The 20,531-nt window shown below is 41.3% G+C and overlaps 2 protein-coding genes and 1 long non-coding RNA gene across 4 annotated transcripts in view; 2 read left to right on the top strand and 1 right to left on the bottom strand.

Annotated features, from left to right (window-relative positions):
• Nucleotides 1-592: 592 nt before the first annotated feature.
• On the bottom strand, nt 593-5,464 carry LOC110986827 (uncharacterized). Its single transcript, XR_002599194.2, has 2 exons — nt 5,299-5,464; nt 593-1,256 (listed from the first exon to the last, which is right to left on the bottom strand). It is a non-coding gene; the product is annotated as an uncharacterized LOC110986827 (long non-coding RNA).
• Nucleotides 5,465-5,565: 101 nt separating this feature from the next.
• LOC110986826 (solute carrier family 15 member 4-like) overlaps nt 5,566-20,531 on the top strand; it is a 58,848-nt gene continuing 43,882 nt past the window's right edge. Inside the window, exon 1 of one of the 2 annotated variants that reach the window (XM_022249052.2) lies at nt 5,566-5,842. The gene's annotated coding sequence lies outside the window, so the exon portion shown is untranslated. Of the gene's footprint in view, nt 5,882-20,531 lie in introns of both variants that reach the window. The other variant, XM_022249051.2, reaches the window with a different exon arrangement.
• On the top strand, nt 11,772-16,865 carry LOC110986851 (uncharacterized). Its single transcript, XM_022249104.2, has 4 exons — nt 11,772-11,974; nt 15,409-15,865; nt 15,954-16,094; nt 16,218-16,865. Exons 1-4 carry the CDS (start codon nt 11,772-11,774, stop codon nt 16,863-16,865), a joined length of 1,449 nt encoding a protein of 482 aa, XP_022104796.2.

Raw genomic sequence — 20,531 nt, 5'->3', positions numbered from 1 at the left:
AATGCATGCCCACCACCACACCCACCATAATGAATCAATGAAACCTGTAGTTTAACTTCTGTGCTACACTTTTCCTTAAATCGGTCAAGACTGGAGGTTCTCCGGCCTGGCACTCTCAAGCTTTCTGTAAGTTTATATCCACAAGTCTGTATTGTTTGTAACATGCAGGGCTGGGGCTCAGCTTAAAGTGTTTAAGGAAACAATTACAACTGTTTATTTCAATTATTTTGGTATGGAATCATTAAGTTTTATTTGATTTTGTTCACTGCTTTAAAAGTTACTTTTTTTGCTTTTGGCAATTTGAAAAAACTCATTACTTTCCTTTGACCATGCAAACTAATTAAGTGTAATTTTGTTTTCAATGTGTTGCAAACTTTTGCAAATTTGAAGTTGTTGGAATTAAGCATTGATTTTTATCTTTTTTAATGATCATCCAAAACCTTGTCAAAGCATAACTTCGCTATTTCTGAAAAAAATCACATTCCACCTGTGACAGAGCCACTGGAGGGCAAGGGAAAATGAATAAAACTACAAATGAAAATTGGGTCAGATTCTAATTCATATATATGAAACAAGTCAAAGAAAGCTGCAATTTGTGATTAGCACTTTATTCCCTTTGGCTAAAAAGAACTGAGCCGTTCTTTTGGAACACACATTTCCTGCATAAGACGACAAAATTATTTTCCAAAGATGATAATTCACAAACTTCACCTCTAAAAGAAAGAAAACATATCAGAAGTTCTTCAGACTTATCCTAATTTCTGGAGATGTCGTCACATACATGTAAATCAATCATACACACAGCGATCAAGAACAGAACAACAAAATACGGAAATCAACTACCGGTATTCAATGTGTTGTGTTTCAGTGGTGGAAACAAAATGGATGAACTGAAAGCAACACAGGCGACATCAACAAGTCTCAAATTGGGGAAAAAGGGAAAATTATTGACAAATGGTAACGGTTTGGAAATGTCTAGAGTATTTGGGTGACCACTGAAATATCCACACAAGAACGTCAATGGATGCAAGGTATTAAAGTCAATGAATCTTCATACAGTGTCAAAAGGGGAAAGGCTTCAGCTGGTTTCTCTTCAGAACTTGGGCTTGTGTAGATCATGTCCTACTCGGGCAAGATCCAGGCAGCATCGGCGGCGATGTCTTGGAAAGTCCAGGGAGGTGGCGGTCCCAAGGAGAATAATGGGTGGTGAGAAGCAGGCCATTTGTCTCCCAAAGCGTGACCTGCGGAATCGTATTCTGTATTGACAGAGCACATGGCAAGATGGAACGAGAAGTTAGGAATGCAACGGAAAGTTTATTTAACCCCTTCACGCCGGGACGCGTTAAAACATGCCGGAAAAATTGAGATCCTCAGCCCGCTTTTCAGCTATTATTCTCAGCCCATGCTGGAGCGAACACGGTGAAAGAAGGCAGACCCTGGCTCTTGTATATATGGTAATTGGTCTTTGTGCGTAGCCCAGAAATTAAAAGACCGAATTTGCATCATAATCACCAGCTCCACAATAGTGCCCACTTTGAAAAGAGGCAACAGGAATGTGGAAGCTTGAGTAGAGCCGCATGCCACCGAACAATCAGCCTTTTCACCGTGTAATTCAAAGCGTGCACAGCACGCTGGGCTACAAACCAAGAATTTGTGGTTTGGCAGGTGGCCTTTGTGGCCAAGCGAGGCTGGAATTCTTGGAGTCGGCTTTAGGAAAGAAATTCCCGTCGAGAAGGGGTTAAGGAGTCAGCTCTCATTCCTAGCTAAACCACACAAAGTGCAAGGTGCACTCTAGGATGGTACTCACACCTAGGTCTTCTTTGCTTCTCAGTCAGAACCAACTTTACATAAAATTACTAAAAATTAAGGAAACCTAAATTGAGTTTACATAAAAAAAATCACAAATGGAGAGAATCTATCACTACTAAAAGATGTAAAGTTTCGATGGTGTTCACCCAGAACATTACTTACAGTGGGAATGTCATAATGAGGGAAGTAGACAGCATAATGGTTTATACACAAACATGATCTGTGCCCGGCAGTAATGGTAGACATATGTAGACATGTGCTAGCTCATTTGAATAGAATGTGGGAGGAGTCTGGAAATGGTCACACTTTTAGTTGCGCCTCATTTGAAAAAAGGTTCTAACATACTTACTCATAGCCTACGGGATTCATACAAGTATTTACAGAGCAAGCTGAATACTGGATCAGAAATTACAGCCTACATCGTACATGTACATGCTACTCAGTGTCGTTTGGACATGTATGCACTTAATGTATTAGCCAGATAGTGTACGGGTTATTCAAGGTCATTCAGGGACTGAATTGTAACCTGTGCCCATGGCAAAGTATGAACAGAAATATGGTCAGAACTTAAATAGAATTGGATCATGGGAAGTAATGTAACAAATGAACCAGTTCATTAATTCAATACGGCAAAATGCAAACAAAATAAGTATTCTATAAAAAAAATCATCAACTACTGGAGTAAATGAAAAAACAAGAAGTATTCAAGATAGGCAGATAATCAATATTTTCAGTAAGAATGCACTATCGTTTGAAAAGTTATTCAAAAGTGTACGATCGATTCAGTCATTCAGGAATTAGGCAATGTATTGTGCTGCATAAAAATGTGATGAGCAACGTCCAAAAGAAATCTATCACTATATAGCTATGTCAAGTTTAAGTAAAAAACGCTGGCTAAAAATACATGTACATGAGCCAAACAAGGGAAGCAATGGAGTATACAAACCACACATACATGTACATGTACCTGTAATTACATTGTTGCTCAATAAAGATGTGGCATACATGGGGAAAAGTATAAATAAAATATCAGTGATTATGTATTTCCTGCAGAGAGGGAAAATACCAAATTTTCAGTGAGCGGGACAAATTCTGATTCCGCCACAATAATCAATAACACGGGCAACATGATTTATACAAAAAATAAGAAAAGATCGGCTTACCAGTATTGACTGAGCACGTGGCAAGATGGTGTAAGAAGTTAGGAATGCGACAGAAAATCGATTTAATGAGTCAGCTCTCGTTCCTAGCTAAACAACAGAAAGTGCAAGGGGCACTCTGGGATGGCACTCACACCTATATATGTAGGTCTTCTTCACTTCTGAAGACACAAGGTGGGGCAGGGGGTTTGGTAGCCCTACCGATCACAGGCTCATTTTCATTTCCATCCCCCCAAAAAACCTGGATCGGCCACTGGCACTGCTGACAAGTCTTAAGACGTAAGTAACAGATGTACATGTAAGTTAAACAGGGAAAATTTTGGGTGCGGGTTAGCGTAGGGGTTCTTTCCTCGCTTTGCACTGATGAGACCTGACTTTGAGTCTTAGCTTGGCCCAGGCTTTGAAGTGCATTTGATTTCCAGTCCATACTCGCTCTCACAGGTTTTCTCCGGGTACTCCGGTTTCCTCCTGTCTCTAAAACTGGACCGTCTTCCTAACACTATAATGTTAGATTAATGCTGATAATAAAGATTATGAAATACATGTATAGTTATTGGCACAAATAGCCTGAATACATGTATGTTCATGGCGCTCATTACCAAAGTACGTGTGTGCAAGATTTGCACTTAACAATGGCATATTAACAGGCTACATGTGTGTCTGATTGCAAAATGCCCTGATTGCAAAATGAGGCATCATCTTTGTTAATAGATTTCCTGGAAAGGGACCATAAATAAAGAAATTTTCATAACAAATCCAAATTACATTGTTTATTTTTCAGTAGCATTGATTTTGTGCCCTGCCTCAAAAAAGTAACAAAAATGTGGCTTTAAACAACCCCCAAAATGTTACATTTTTCACATAAAAAAATTTAATGTTGCCAAATTTGATCAATATCTATTAAAAAGGAGTTTTCCTGGTTGTGAAAACTAGATTCATATAAATTAACAGTGTCTTAATCAATTGCACTGAAAAACTGGGAATGTCACTAATTTAACGATTCTACCTTCAAGAAATGGTTTCCATACTAATGAAATCGGTACAATCTAACAGAAAATCATCATCCTTCTGTTGGATACAAAACTGTTGGATCGTTGGATCGATACGATTTTTGGGTGATTCAAAATGACCTGATTATTAAAAATTCTATCTGGCGGATTCAAGATAAATGCCTGAAATCAATGCATTGAAAGACGAATCATTAATTTGGTGCTACACATACATTTTTGTCTCAGAAAACTTACCTTCTATTAAAAATTAATTGATGAAATAAATGTACAAGTTTGCAATTTCGATTTTTTTGGTTGTTAGAAAGGGTCAATAAAATCCACTTTTTTACATGTATACTGATCTGAGATTTACTGTTGTTTAAAAATCTTACCAATGGAGGAAAATTGTGTGTTGTTTGTGATGTCTTCTTTAGATCCTCCCGAAATGTATTTATGCTTCTACACTTTGGTATTTCACGAGGTCAGTTGTTGAAAAATTCTGCGCTATAATGTCGTCTGCTTGCACGAAAAATCGTTGTCTGCTTGAAAATGAAGCGTGCATGCGCTCTTGTAATGAACGATGTCTCTATGGGGCATGAACATACCTGAATAGCTGAAAGAGCCATTAAAACAAAACAAAACAACAGGGAAAATTTGAAACTTCTTTGGCCAGCACTACAGGTTTATCTTCCAACAGAGTTCCAAGATATTATGGATTTGTCAAGAAGTCATGGTCGTTGGCCAAACAGTACAGGCTTGGTCTTAATCTCATCACTAGTACGCCTAGTATTAGTATGCTACTTGCTAGTACGCATACATGTACTGTACATGTATGTACTATGTAGGCCTATGCCAATGTAATGTCTATGTGAATGTGGTATTTGTATGTGTACATGCATGTAAGTGGGGGTCCCTACTTGACAAGCACTGTATTGCTTTTCAGGGACTCCCTCCATAATTATGTGGAAAATACTTGTGAACCTGAAAATGAACCTGAACCTAGCAGTAGTACCGATGGGCCTAATACTAATAGTATTACTATTAGAGTCTCTGTGCAAGTGTGGGCTAAATTTCCCAGACGACTCATAAGTAATATGCCTGAAACTGGTTTGCCCGTATGCACACTGGTATGGTACACAAACCATTGAGGGCAAATTAACCCGATAATCGTACTATCAGGGAGCTATATATAAAACGATGTAGGGCCTTTCGAAATCAGGACCTCTCACAATATATTGTTAAGTTCTAGCTCCATCCATGATCGTATTCACGTTTGTCAGGCATTAGAGCGTGACTAAATTTACTTATTTTCACAGGATTTATAACTTTATTTTACGCACCACAGCGGTACCAGGCTCGGTCAAATCATGACAGTAGAGCTAGCATTCGTCTGCTCGAATCAATCGAATCACGCAGGCCGCTGAACAACTTCTTGAAACTTCAAGGAAAGACGTCAGGAAATATCAGGGGGGCCTACTTGTAGGTCATGTATTGGACGCGCGGCCGGTTTGTGTACAAACTCACACGTACACTGGGCCTATATATAGCTCTATGAACATAGACTCACATGGTTTGTCACATGATACCCAGTTTTGGTTTCAGGCTTTGTTTTTTTTAAACTAAGCCGTAGTCGTCTAGACATAGAGCCGGAGAAGGAAACAAGTGCTGTTCGTTTGCCAGTACTAGAAACGCCTCTACGGTTGAAAAACGCAATCGGTGCAGAGCGAGAAAAGAAATGGAAAACAATTGATTTATTTCGCCTGTTTTTCTTCATGCAGCGTCGGAACATGTTTCGTTCTTCTTATGAGTAAAATTCAGTGAAGTGTGTGTTAAAGGCCTGGGCTAGGTGGTTTTATGTGCCCAAGTCACATACTCTTGCGTCTGGTGAGTGGTGGCCGTGAGTTATGCAGTCTTTATACTGCAGTAAGTAAATCCGATATTCATTATACTTCCTACTTGTCTTAAACATGTTAAAGCCAACTTCTGAATTTTTTGCTTTAAAGAAAAAGGGCCTATGGGGCCTAGATTTTAAACTTGGCTAGATATGCTAGACTTGTTTGCTTCGAATCTGATTTTCTTGAATTTTCTAAGTCATGTAAAAAAAACTAAGTGGAGGCATCAAGTCGGCCTATTAAATCATATGGAAAAGCATAAGCACAAATTAGGTGTACTGCAGGCTACATGTACATGTATGTGTCATAATTTTCTTTTGTTTCTCAATTTTTGTTGCTACTGTAACCCCGTCCCAAAAGGGGTTTTGGGTTACAATTTCAAAGTTTATTTCTTTATGACTATGTTTTCCTTTTGCATACTTAAATTGTTCCTTCCTGAGCTTTTGACTTTTCTACTGGTAAGCAGTGTTCCAGTGGTGAACCTTTGATCTATTGCCTATTCCTTTTTGTCAAATAGCCTGCTCTTCCTTAAGTTTATATTTGATGTTCCTGCTCTCCTAGGAGATCACAGGATGCTCTTTGTAGCCACTGCCTTTAATCTCTGACTATAATACACCAGTGTGTACACTCCCAGTAAATTTTCAGGAGATCAGCAGGCCGATGTTGGGACACTTAATCCCTAGTTGTTGTTCATACCATGTTCATACCTTACCCAAGCTGTGAAAGCCATAAACTTCTGCTGAGTGCTTATCTGCCTAGATACTAAATGACCAATCAGTATTCATGTGTGACATTTTTTAACATGTCCAATGAGAGCCTGAGCTGGTCATTCGGCAGGGGCATGCTCTGGGTGGCAGTTTGCCCCAGAGTTTTGGCAAGCCTGGCATTCAAAACTTTGATGTCGTGCTGACTACATGTCTGCCGAATTTTGTCTGTGCTCTGCACTATACATGTATTCCATTGGACTGGAGGACCTCCAAATCCAAGTCTTCCCCTTATGTTCATGAATGTTGGTTCTCTATCTTAGGTAAGTTTGAGTTCCTATTTATATCATTTTTTACTACATGTATTATGTATCTTTTCTGGGGTTTAGTCATTGCATTTTTCACCGTGACTCTTGTAAATTGTAAAAAAGAAGTGTACAGATTGATTTTATGCAGTCTGGACTTTGGGATATTTTGAGAGGTCCAAGCAAATTTATGATGTTGAAGGTTTTGGTACATGTATATTGTAATTTCCACTAGCCAGTAATGTTTTGAGACTAGATCCAAATGAGATGGTTCCTCGGAAAGTTTTGCTTTTACAAAAAGCTTAAGAAGTGTTTAGTGAGTTATTTGAGGTGGTTTGAGTGTACTTTTCAATCACTTTGACTTATAACTTAGTGGAGGCTGGAAATAAGCTGTGCTCTTCACTGCATTGAGAAATATGAGCAGCTTTTGAATATAGTTGTCAGTCATGACTTATCACCCATCATATCCATGGTGTAAATGTTAGACTGACTGTAGTCCTACAGTTGGACTGATGCTTTTGTAATGCTTTTCAATGACTACGGTTTATTTGAGTAGGGATTCGTGAATATTCGATAGATTCTGATGTGCATTGAATTCATCAGAAGTTAGAGATGAATTTCTCTTGGTCAAGCATTAGACCAACCAGTCTGATTAACAGTTGGAGTTTTCACCAATTGATTCCTACCTCATGATATGTTGGACAGAGTAATATATTCCTAGGGTGATCCTGTCTAGTTTTAAGATTTGTTCTAAGTCAGTGCCTCAGATATATTTTCCCTTTACATGTTAACTTACATGCAAGATGGTATTTTATTTTGAGGTCTTTGTAGATGTACAGCTACATGTACCAAAGCGCGTAACCCATACAAAGTCGGTTGCGTCGGTCTGACCTCGTATATGTTTTTATATTAGTAATGTGGCATGGACCACTATGCTCTCTATCTTAGTTACTGCACTGCATGTTCTGAAAGAGGGTCTGGAGGGGACTATCTGCAATCCACCAGAAGAGCTGTCCCCAGGCATCCCAGCCACCAAGCTACATATATTGTGACTTGCAGACACAGCACAAGTGCACCAAGGCATCTGCGGCACTAATCACCAGCATCAACCTTGCAAGATCCACAAGTATTCCTTTGCGTTACATTTCTTCTGCTGAACTTTTGCCCTTCACTTTTGCCAACTGGCTACACAACATGATGGACTCCTGTTCACCTTGTCGCAACTCAGCTTTGCATCAAGAACTTAGGCACCATTTTGTTTTCTTGAGCTCAATGTGTATTCTAATTTAACAGGATCCTGCATTTTCTGTAAATCTCCTGGTTTAATTTATGGCCATCTGAATTGGTGTTCTCTGGATTCACTTTATATTTCTCATATTGATTGGTTTGTCTATTCCCTCCAATAAAGCAAAATCTCTTTTGTACGTAAATCCTGAATTGTGTGAGGTCGAGAGTTTTTTCATAAGGGAATTAGATTAATATGAAATTTGGTTCCTGCTACATGTATTTTGAAATGTGAACCACGGGTTACACTACAAAATCAAACAAATGGTAATTTAACCACTTGACGCCGGGTGATGTGTAAACACTCACAGTTTTCCTTATTTGTTCCACGGAGGATGTATACACTTGTTTAAGACTTCTATTTTTATTTCTGCAGTTGACGTATTAATGCTTTGTGCTTGGTTGTGTCATAAATAAATTGCCATTTCGAAGAATTTGCAGGAAAAAAAGGTGCCCCTGGCATTTTTTTCAGGTAAGAAAATCTGATGTTATGTGGTTAAAATTAAGAGATTTAACTCCTTCCTCTATGGGTCTTCTTCTGTCTGACAAAAGACAGTTTATAGACTTCTGCTGAGGTTTTTGTTGCTCTCGGCTGTTCATTTTCACATCGTCACTCTTGTCCAAATGGCATAAATCCAAAACACACCCAAAACAGTGTGACTCAGAAAACAACACTGTGCCACCACCACCAACGCTCCCGGGCTGACCAATAGGGGCCCACTACAATGACCACATGGCTCTACTGTGGATCCATGCTAGTGTTCCCATTGGTCATCTGGCTACACAGTGTGGTACAGAGAAATTTAAACGAGGAGCCACTGGTTCCTAAAAAAAGTAAGGTGCCAGGTCGACTTTTGTACATACTGTACACACATTTGCAACATACACAAACTTGTATATGCATGTAAAATATCTGACAAAACACACAAACATTATTCTGTCAATTTTCTGCCGGACAGACAGGCCTTGAATTTTGTGCGCATGGAGTAAATAAAAAATGACAACCAATTATGTGAAAAAAAACTGCTGAAAGAGCAAGGCATGTTTGTTTTTTTATTTGTGAGTATTATTTCGTACATGTACCTGGCCCCAGACCGGTCCAAGGGAAGCTTGACACCTTTTGGTTTCAAACTTACATGTACCTTTGGGACTGAAACAAGTGGCATGCATAGACTGCTAATGCATCTAATGGATACACAAAACATCTCATCTCTGGGTCCCCATACATGTACATAGTAGGGTGTTGTCCGCTTAAATGTAATTCAAGCCCCTTTGAAAACAGTGTAAAATCGTCATTGTACAGGGCCCAATAACAAGCATACCAACATCCCCGAGGTATCTGAAAAATATGTTAAATTATTATATGGTCCCTCATCTTTCAATTGCTTTTTCAATTTTCTGTGGGTTAACTGATTACATTTTGAGTTATTCCCACAAAACAAAATTACCCTCCCCCCAAAAAAACAAGTGATTTTTCCGAAGTCTGTTTGCAGCCATTTTTCAATTGGCAACCCTCAACTTTCTTGGGCACTTACATGGTGTACAGCCATTTTTCAACTGTATTTATTAGCCATTCTGCTCTTAGATGAAAGCCCAAAGACCCAGGGAGCTGATCCTGGCAAAGATTTATACAATCTCAATAATAGGGAGCCATACAATCTCCTTTTTCAAAAGATTCTGTGGGGGCACTTTTAATGCTAATGAGCTGGCGAGAAATTCTCACTTGAATCAGTAGACTGCAGCGGCTCATAGTAAGAGGGAGGGAAAAAATGTGATCATAGAGACACATTACTGGGTGCACGTAGAAGAAAACTGGACAGCGATCATTCTGAAATATGACTCATAAGGTAGGCGACTAACGGGCACAAATGGTCACCATTGGCGATAAGAATGAAACATTTGGTTGTACATGTATATCAATTTTTAGGCACAAGTGCGACTGATTTGGGTACCTGCAGGGGTCCAACCAGCTGGCACCAGTGACTTTTCTCAAAAAAGGGAAAAATGAAGAAAAATGCTTAACCAAATATGGCAGAGCTAGAAATTTGTTAGAGTTTTGTAAGCGTCTTTTCAAAGTAGTTCCCCAATAAAAAATACACAGTTTTAGTTTAGAGTTCCCCAATATTTTTCTGTTTGTATATTCCACTGTTTATGTACATGTACCTATACTTGGCCTTGCTTAGAACTATCCATACTTGACCCCATGCTCTGACCACACTTAGTTTGAAGAGTAGATCAGCAGAGACACTATCCTTGTTCATGTATTTGTTCCTCCTCACTTGAGTGTGCTTTTCTTCTGTTGGAGTCAGGTTTCTGTCTGCTTCTAAAGAGTCAGTGGTGAGTTTCTCACTTTTCTAATTTCTGTATAGAGTTCATTTTGTGTCTATTTTATAGTTGAAACATTTTGGCAATCTTCTTCCTGGTAGTTACATGTAGTTTGTTGATTTCTACGTGTATTAATTTTCTGTGAAAAGACTGGGAGTCATTTACTGCCATTAAGATTTGGCACTTCGTTGGGACCTGTAAAACTTGCTTTTGGATTCTAGTTTATTTTCCATTTACTACTTACATGTATCTTGTTTTTTAGTGTTTTGTAGTTTTTCACTTGACTTTATTCTTTTTGCCATATGTGCAGTATTTTCCATGAATCTCTTTCTTTGTTTCCACTTTCTTATTGTCGGTAGTTTATTGAGATGGCCAGGGGGAGTTGAATATACAAATGAGCCACATAGGCCTGTGCACAATTTTGTCTGTACATACGTGTATATATTGTCTTAATCCCCAGTTAATTCTGCTCTGCCTTCCTTTGGTTCATGTACAAGAAAAGTTTTGCTGTTTTCTTCACCTTACATTCTACTTTTTTTTTTGCTTCGCAGATTGAAGCCAAAGTCTCCTCACTTATTTCATTTTGACACTCTGTCATGTCTGTGACGGTTTAAGCACTTTTAAAGTTTTAGTCTTTTGATGTTAAGTCTTTTCTGTCTTGTAGTACCTTTGGTTTTTGCATCTTTTGGGGATATGTTTTCATTAAATGCTTTTTGTCCTTTTTTGATACCAAATATTGGTGTCTGAGTCCCTATTAATTCAGTTTCCTTCAACCTTTCCCCACCAAAGAACCTTTGTTTACAAATGTAATTAGAGATTTTTGTTGTTTTGCGAATTCCCCCATAGCGTATCAGTTTTCCCCTGTTACATTTTAGAAATTATTTGGTAGAGAATCCGTGTAGGGACTACGTAAATTTTTTCTTTTGTTTAAAGGGTTTTTGATGGTCTTTCCTGTTAATTGGTCAAAGGTTCAGTCAAAACCAACAGGTTGTTCAGTGGATCTATGAGTGCACAATAACTGCTGTCCTGACTCCACTCCTACTTTGTGGGTTTGACCCTATCCCAGACAACTCCAGCCCTGTTAAAGATGATGTTATGACAGCTGATTCAAGTTCAAGTATGTTGGAGGTGTTCAGGCATTTGGCCTGCATGCAAGGCAGCATCCTGTAGCAGTTTCAGATGCTTAAGTCAGCTTTATTATAAGCTATTGGATTGTGACAGAGGCAGCAGCATTGCATCCAGAGCTTAGAGTGTACCCTGTGTTTACATCAGTTGCAACTAAACCGAAAGAAGCTTATTGAAGATGATCCTACCACCCATTTTCCCATCAGTTAGCCAGCAGCCCTGCATCCTGCAGAAATACCCTACACCCTTTCATCTAGTCCCAATGATGAAGTTCCCACCATTTCCCCGTCGAGTAGCAAGTCAAGTGAAGATGATGGAAGCACAAGATGGAGCCAAAGTCTACAAAAAGCCCAGGGGAGCAACCCAGCCACACAAAGAGTGGTGAGGCTCAAGTTGGCCAATGCCAACAGGATGAGTAGAAGGAAGATGGCGCATCAACCAAAAATGGTACGGAGGCTACCAGAACTTAATGTTTGGGAGCATCTGGCCGTTATGGGAGGTGTACTTACAAGACAGGTGGAGCCAAGGTCAGGGACTTGACTGTGCTGCCTCATGGAATGAGGGAAGAGGTTTTCAAGGGGCTTCACCACAGCATGGACACATTGACTTACGGACAGGTACTGAAGCTTGTGTGCAGATATTCTTCTGGCCAAGTCTTCACAATGAGACAATGAGCCACATGTATATGAAGCAACATCAGAAAGACTTCGGCAACAGGACCGGTCTACACAGGTGTCACAGAATAGCTGCTGCATCATTCCACCACAGATTCACCACCACAGATTTCAGCCAAAGTCTCCTCATTAGATCTATTGTGACACACTGTGTTGGTTTTAGTCCTTTTAAAGTTTTAGTCTTTGGTTGTTAAGTCTTTTCAGTCTTATAGTCCTTTCGGTTTTGCATATTGTTTTGGTACTGTTTCATTAATAAATGCTTTTTGTCCTTTTTTTAAGTCAAATTTTGGTGTCTTAGTCCCTATTAATAAGTTTCCTGTGACGTTTCCCTCAAAGGTCTTTGGTTTAGTTAGAGATTTTTGTTATTTTGCAAGTTCCTCCATAGTGTGTCATTTTTCCATTTTACACAAACGTTAATTATGAGAACAAGGATGCTAAGGTAGAAATGTGGGTGCCAAGTTACCCGGCCACTGGGTGGTTGCTGCCAGTGGACTTCTCTTCGCTGAATGAGTTCCTCCCAGAAACGGCAGGGGGTGTTCTCCAGAAAACGAGGTAGTGGGGCACTAACTCTGGTGCAGGGCCCCTTAACTGGCTCTGTGCCACTCACCTGCACGAGGAACGACTCCACAGGCTCTGCCTCCATGACTCATGTAGGGAGAGCTAGCTCCGAATGGAGGCTAGGTTCAACACACTGTGAGTTGGAGGACTTAAGTGCTACATGGAGAGGTCCCTTCTGTCTGCTGTAATACATGTGTTGTTAGGTGTCTTTAGTTGGGTTCCTGCCCCTGCTACAGGGGTTGGCCACAGCCTATGGGCACCAAGTGTGGGAGACTGGGTCGGTACCATGTTTTTTCAGACAATGCATGGTAACTCAACCGTCTAATCTGGCTCACTGTCACTGATCCCTTCCCGCCCACATCTTCCAGAGTAAAACTTTCTTGGCCAACCTTGAAAAAGGAGTCCAGTGCTTCAAAGGTGATGAATGGCATTTTCCCATGCCAGCTAGGCTTACCCAAAATCTCTGAGGCCCTACTCCAGCCTGCATCCCCACTGAGTGGCAAGTTGGTTGCCAGACCCATGTGACTCATGTTGTACATGCCGAAAAAAAAGAGAAAAAAAATTGTCCTCATCGTCAGCCTGCTGCTGTTGCCACCAATTTAAAGTCAAGCGCTACCTACGGGTCTGCCTCATGCCGACCCGTCGTGCTGATACCGTTCCTAAGTCGTGGCCCCTGAAATTGTAAAGTATTAATTGAATAGGATGTGCAAGTGTATGGAAGGTACAGATTGATTTTAGACCATTTGCGATAGTTATGGACACTGTGGACAGGGGTGAAGAAAGAAGAAAAGGCATGTGGGAGAAGATTGAGTATTTGAACATAAAAACGTTGGTTTGATGTTTGTTAATATCAGTCAGTGTAAGTGTCTTGAGTCGTGCAAAAAGAGCGGTTGTGTGTGCCTGTGGAAGTGATTGAGCACATGTGAATAGCTCTCTTCTGAATGGTTATTAGTGGGTGGAGTTGATTGTAGCTTGAGTGTGCCCAGACATTGTTACAATAGTTGAAGTAAGGAAGGATTAGAGTATTGTAAAGAGTGAATAGAGTGGATGGGGGAAGGAAAGAACGGACCTTGGATTCCTCCATTCCGTGAAGTGATCTTACCAATCGAGGAAATGTGGTCATTCCAGTTCAACATGTAGCTGTCCCTGGCAGTCCTACTGCTGAGTGTGATTCAACTGATAACTGCATGGATATAACAAGTCTAGCTCATTCATTATTAATGTATGCGTTGATCAATCGGCAATGCGAATAGCACTAGGTCTGGGTGCTTTCAGCGTGCTCTAGGGCATGCACAATTAGTTCGCTACTGTGTCGCAGTGATGGGATCGTTGCGGAATGCTGTGTGCAGTTCATTGTGCTGTGAGGTAGCTCATATAGGATAAGATATAAGACATGCTGTATCGACTGGTAGGTGGAGTAGTAGCAATGAACTGTTTATTGGGTCTTGGTTAGCGTGGGATGATCTGGAGTATAGGGTGCTTGCACAGGAGTCAAAAGGTCAAAGTTTGCAATACACGGTGACCTCTGTGCATTCTGGAGGACAAGCACAGCTAAAGCTGCATGTTCACTAGTACACATGCACAGAATATACGCACTGTGTCATACTTTTAGAATCTGCAGTTTGAGGTTACTTAAACGTCAGCAAAATGGCAAATTTTTGTGCAGTCGTGAGCTGTGGCAATCATGGAGAAAGAGAAGGCCATTTGTCTTTCTTCAGAATACCCACAGTTCGTGTGAAAAATGGCAAAGAAAAGAAAGAACTGAAGCAGACGACAGCGCAAGTGGCTGGCACACATCAACAGGGCAGCATCTCGGTAGAAAAGATTGGAAATTATCAAGTATGTTCTAAACATTTCATCAAAGGTATACTTTGTTGACCTTATTTTTTATATTACTCATTATATTTCTTATTTTGGTGAAACATCAGATTAACCTTTCGGACCACGAATCAATGCTTGCATGTATTTACGGTGAAAAGCACTGATTGAAAATGAGGGCCGATTGGAATTACAATTTATTTTGCAAAAATAGAATACATGTTTAATTGGGATTGTGTTGACCCTCGTGACACTGTTTCCATGATTTAATGTTGGTTCTACTAAATTATGGGAAATAAGGGGCTGTCACAAATCGATGATATTTTCAGTGAATTTTGAGAAATGTTTCCTCTTTCACTTTTTTTGGGGGTGGGGGATAATTACACGTAGGTATGAACAATGCAATAATAGGTCCAGTGAACAGGGCGAACCTATGAAAAGCTTTTTAAATAGTTTCCTTTGTACTATCCTTTTTAAACATAATTTCAAAAGCAAGTTCACAAAAGTGGTTTGAGGTTCACTGTAAAACCTGAGGATAAGATAGAAGTTGAAAAGGCTGGCGTCTGTTCCCTTATTGTTTGGTGTCATTTTCCCTTTTTTAGGAAAGCCTGTAGAGTTGCAGGATGAAACTAATCTTGACTGGGCTCCTACACAGAAGATGGTAGCAGGGCAGTGGCTACTGCATCAGCAAACACCACCAACGCCCCTCCCAGCCCACCTCCACAGCCAGAGTGATTTCCAATGATACACCGTCCTGAACCTCAGCCAACGTACCCTGTTGACCACCGAGACAGATGTCCTGTCCCTAGGCACGAACTTCGCTACCCCACCACGCGCCGTTCCCCCAGCCGACATCATCCAAGCCACGGAACCTACCATACGGAAGCGTGACAAGACCACAGCCGATAATATCCGAGTCAAGATCTACCAAGCACTCCTACACGCCAAACCGATCAAGTCCAACCTCACGAGACCCGAAGTTGAAGCCCTCTGTGATCTCTGCAGCGACAAGTCCATACACACCATCACGGCCGACAAGGGCAATGCCACCGTGGTCATGGACCGTGTGGCTTACTCAAACAAAGTACAAGACATCCTCACATCCGGCACCTACCGCCCCCTACCCAAGGACCCCACTCAAGCCATCGAGAAATGTATCACCAGCCACCTCCTTGCCCTCCTCCACTCTGACTCCATCCCAGGAGACTTGTACCATCGCTCCGCCTGTCGACGTCTACCTGTCCCAGATTCTTTGGTCAACCCAAAATCCACAAGCCAGACATCCCTCTGTGCCCCATTGTGTCTCCAAGGGCTCACCGACCTATGAGACCATCCACTTCCTGACTGGCTTCCTCCAGCCCCGGGTTGGCAACACACCACACCATATCTCCAACTCCACCCAGTTGGTTAAGCTCATGAGAAACCTGTCACTCCAGCCAACCGACATCATGGTGAGCTTCAACGTGGTGTCGTTATTAACCAGTGTTCCCACAGAAGAAGCATGCCAGATTGCCAAGGATTGACTGGACAGTGGCCCCTCCCTCGCCGACCGCACAGCCCTCTTCTCTGCCCAGATTGCCGACCTCATCGGCCTCTGCGTTCCTTCTAGCTACTTCAATTTCCAAGATCAGTTCTACGAGCAGACAGCTGGGACCTCCATGGGATCCCCGATATCCCCGGTCCTCGCTAACATCTTCATGGAAGAATTCGAAACATCATCTCTCCTCACTGCCGACCTCAAACCCACCATTTGGCTGCACTATGTTGACAACACATTCATCATATGGTCCCATGGTCAAGATCACCTCCAAGAATTCCTCAAGTACCTCAACAAGCAACACCCCACTATCAAGTTCACCATGGAACAAGAACAAGACGGATACCTCTCCTTCTTAGATGTTCACCTATTCAGAAACCCAGACGGCACCCTCAACCACCGCAAACCCACCCACACCGACTGGAATCTGCACCAGAAATCTTTCCACCACCCAGCCATCAAGACCTCAGTCAACCGCACCCTGGTCCGCAGAGCCTACGAGATCTGTGACCAGAACAACCTACACCAAGAACTCCACCACTGCAAGTCTACCCTCAAGATGAACGGCTACCGCAACCAACGTAACAACCTTTCCAAGCCCTCCCCCAGGATGTTAGGGTCTCCTATACCCGAAGTCCCCCCGTCCCCCATGGCATTAGGGTCACCTATACCCGAAGCCCCCTAAACCCCCACCGCCACAGTATGCCTACTTTACCTGGGCCCCACCTCCCACTAACTACGGAGCATCCTGCATTCGGCCAACATCAAAGTACATCATTCAGCACCCAACAAGCTGCAGGCTGCACTTCACACCTACAAGGACAAGCACCCACCCAGTAGTCACCCCGGTGTATATCACATTCCATGTGAATGTGGCCAAGTACACATCAGGGAAACCGGAAGGAACCTCCCCACCAGACTCCAAGAACACCGCTCGCATGGCCAATGAGGAGGATACGACAAGTCAGCCATCTTCAAATATGCACACTCCATGGACCCCTCATCAAATGGGACAAAGCAGAACTCATCGCCCCCATCTAGAACTGGCTCCCAAGGAGAATCCGAGAAGCCATCAAGATTTTCCGGCACAACACCATACCCCAAGACATCGGTTTCAAGCTCAGCAACATCTGGCGCCCACTACTAGCACCCAAGCAGACACCCATTCCCGGGCAGTGGGGTCCCCTATACCCAAAATCCGTGCCCTCCCACCCCAGGTGTTAGGGTCTTCTCCAGCCGAAGCCACCCCCATCCCTCCCCCTTGGCATTAGGGTCCCCTATACCTGAACCCAAGGTTTCCCGCCAATTCTAGGATCCAACTCCTTCATGCAACAGCGCGCCCACACTGAGTCACTCAACCCACGAATCCCGTTCCGTGCTCCACCACCTCTGGATTACCTTTATAACCAACTATCCACTCCAGTCCGGCACACTCTCCTGAGGATGGCCGTAGCACACTGGCCGAAATGTCGAGTTAACACTCACCGGTTCTTTTAAGAGCCACACCTCGCCCAAAAGAGATTGATTCCATGGTGTACCCGCAAACCCATTTCTCTTAGTGAGTCTACAATTTTACATATTTTCTGTACTGGGATAGATGCTGTCTATGGTTTATCAAGTCTGATGGTTTGGGCGGATAGGGAGGTATTGTGGGAAAACCATGCCTATGCAATTCCTTCGGACATTTGGCAAGATACTAGAGTTGCTGTAATTATTGATTGTTTTGAAGTGTTTTGTAACTGAGTGTGATTTCATTCTTGTCAGTAGCTTGGGGTGGCAGAGGAACAGACAAAACCATAACACAAGAGTCTAAGTTCTTTAGGAAGCTTCTTCCACAAGACATCATTCTTGCAGACAGAGGCTTTGATATAAAGGATGATGCTGGTTACTATGGATGTTAGGTTGAGATTCCCGCATTTATGGAAGGGAAACCACTGCTCTCAGCTCTAGATATGGAAAAAACACCAGAGATAGTTCACTTAAGTATTCATATGGAGCGAATCATTGGGGTACGACAAAAATATAACATATTGAGTCACCCCGTGCCAGTAGAATTTATACATAAAATAGCAAGAATTTGCTGTGCTTTATTCAATATGAGCAAGTCACTCAGACGGCTAGATACAAGTGAATCAAATTTTTATGTAACTTCATCACTGCTGTTAACCGGTTCCTTTTTAACTGCCATTTTCAAAGTTACCACTTTTTAAGGAGTTACAAGAGCAAAATGTTCTTTTCAATGAACGCTTGAAGATGTTGGCTCAAAATTTGTTGCCTGAAATGTAGCCTCAATTTCAAACGAGTCCCGTGGAAAACCAAATTTAACTTGATGAGAGAAAACTATGAAAAGTTGACAGTTATAAATGTGCCTGTTAATTTAACTTTTGGCCAAAGAATATACAACACAAACAGACTGTATTTTAAATCAGAACATCAAAATGTGACTCTTTATTGCAGGTTTTGACAGATTGTGTAGAGTTTTATGCAGACGTAATGGACACAAGCATTTATTTGCACTACAATAAACCCAGAACCAATCTTCCAGTCTCTTATTCTGTTATTTAACTTTGACTTAAGCTCTGTAACATACATGTGGCACAGAATCAATCCATGTGTACATGACTTAGGCTTCAGACTTGTCACTTAGGAACATATGTAATCAAGATTTGTGGATTTAAATGAAAGTCTGAACCATATAAACAAAGTTTCCTGAGTTTGAAATGTTTGTCCAAAATCTGAAAACCCTGCATCTGAAATGCTTAATACAAAATATATAATCTTTTTATTTAAATGTGAAATTTATACTTATTCCCTTTTCATGTTTTGAATTGAACATGTGAAAAATTGACATTACTCAACCTTATTAGACAAGCACATGCAAACATACTAGTTGTGTATAAAATGGAATGCATGTACATTGTGCACCGGTTCAAGTACTTGACAGGTTACTTGTTAATATTCTTGAAAGTCAATCTCCTGTGTATCATGATAATGAAGAAAAACTTGATCTAAGGTAAACAAGAAAGTCCGTGTTGAAGTGAGCACATACTTTGTTCAGATTTAAGTTTACCATATTTCTACAGATGGAGAGTACTTATTGTTTTTTTGAAATATTCCTTTGTGCTTTGTTTAGTTTCCTGCAGTCTGGACAATACCATATTTTGGGGGCATTGTATGAGTTTTTGAACTTCAAGCATTTGAAATGAAACTGTTTGAGTTGGCATGTAGCATTGTCACACAGAATCATGCGTCCACTCTTGACCTGGCGACAATAAGGCCACTTCTCAGAAGCGTAATTAGTTTCCATGTGATGCTCAGTCAAATCCTGTGGTAACTTGGTGAAATACTTGCCCAGAAGTTCTGGTAACACTCCAATCTTGAAGAAATGGGTTGTTGCTGAAACAATGTCTCTCTAGAAAGCATTATCACCAAGAACACATTCGATATGAACATCCTCTTTGGTTCACACGGCAAAGTCACAGTACGCCCTCTCAGGGATGAAGATCTGTGTCTGAACCTGATAGTAGTACCGATGCTCTTTGGAGAGACAAAGTGTGGCACCCACTGGTTGAAGGCAGAATATCTGTTCCTCTGCTGCCTCTTTCATTGACTTGTTCTTTTTACAAAAGGGGCACTTTATTTCACAAACACCAATTTCTCTGCAGCATGAACACTGTACAAGGCCATCTAGTGATGCACTAAAGTATGGATACTTTGGGTTTATAATTAGACCAGAGTTTTCCACATGAATTGCTACATGTTTTATCATCATGTAGTCTGCATGACACATTTCTTGTATGTTCTTCATGCTCACATCCCCACTGAGTTGCTTCCGTAGTGAACTTGTATAGATCAGGGTAACACACAGATCTAATAAGGCTTAATGCAAGATAAGCTGCATCTGTCCTGCAGACACTTTTCATCTTCAATGCAGTAATTCTTCCTGCCCAGTATCTGTACCATAGGGCTGATTTAGTCACATCATATTTTATGTTTTCACATTTCTCCAACAGCTCTGTGTAAGTCAGATTAAATGTGTTGGTATCTTTTAGATCTGACAGTATCACTGGAAATTCTTTCACATATCTGCAGGAATAAAACTATTTGCATAAGGGTCCACTGCACTCAATACAGCAGACTTTGTACCAGTCAATTCAAGTCCTCGTAAAAGGTCACTGAGCTCCTTGTTTTCTGCTATTGATGTTGCTGAGCTTGCAGCTGAGGATGCCTCCCAATTCTCATGTCCAACATCATCCCCAGCAGCATCAATAGCTGCATCTATTTTCCTTTTACCTTTAGCAACTGAAGAGAAATCTACTTTACTTTAACACAGGAGCAGCCATAACATGCT

This window comes from Acanthaster planci, linkage group LG19 (assembly GCF_054643075.1).
Source record: "Acanthaster planci isolate LZ-2023a linkage group LG19, COTS_SCS, whole genome shotgun sequence".
Classification (NCBI taxonomy): Eukaryota; Metazoa; Echinodermata; class Asteroidea; order Valvatida; family Acanthasteridae; genus Acanthaster; species Acanthaster planci.
The sequence above is the reverse complement of the archived record's forward strand: the minus strand, read 5'-3'. Positions and strand labels throughout refer to the sequence as shown.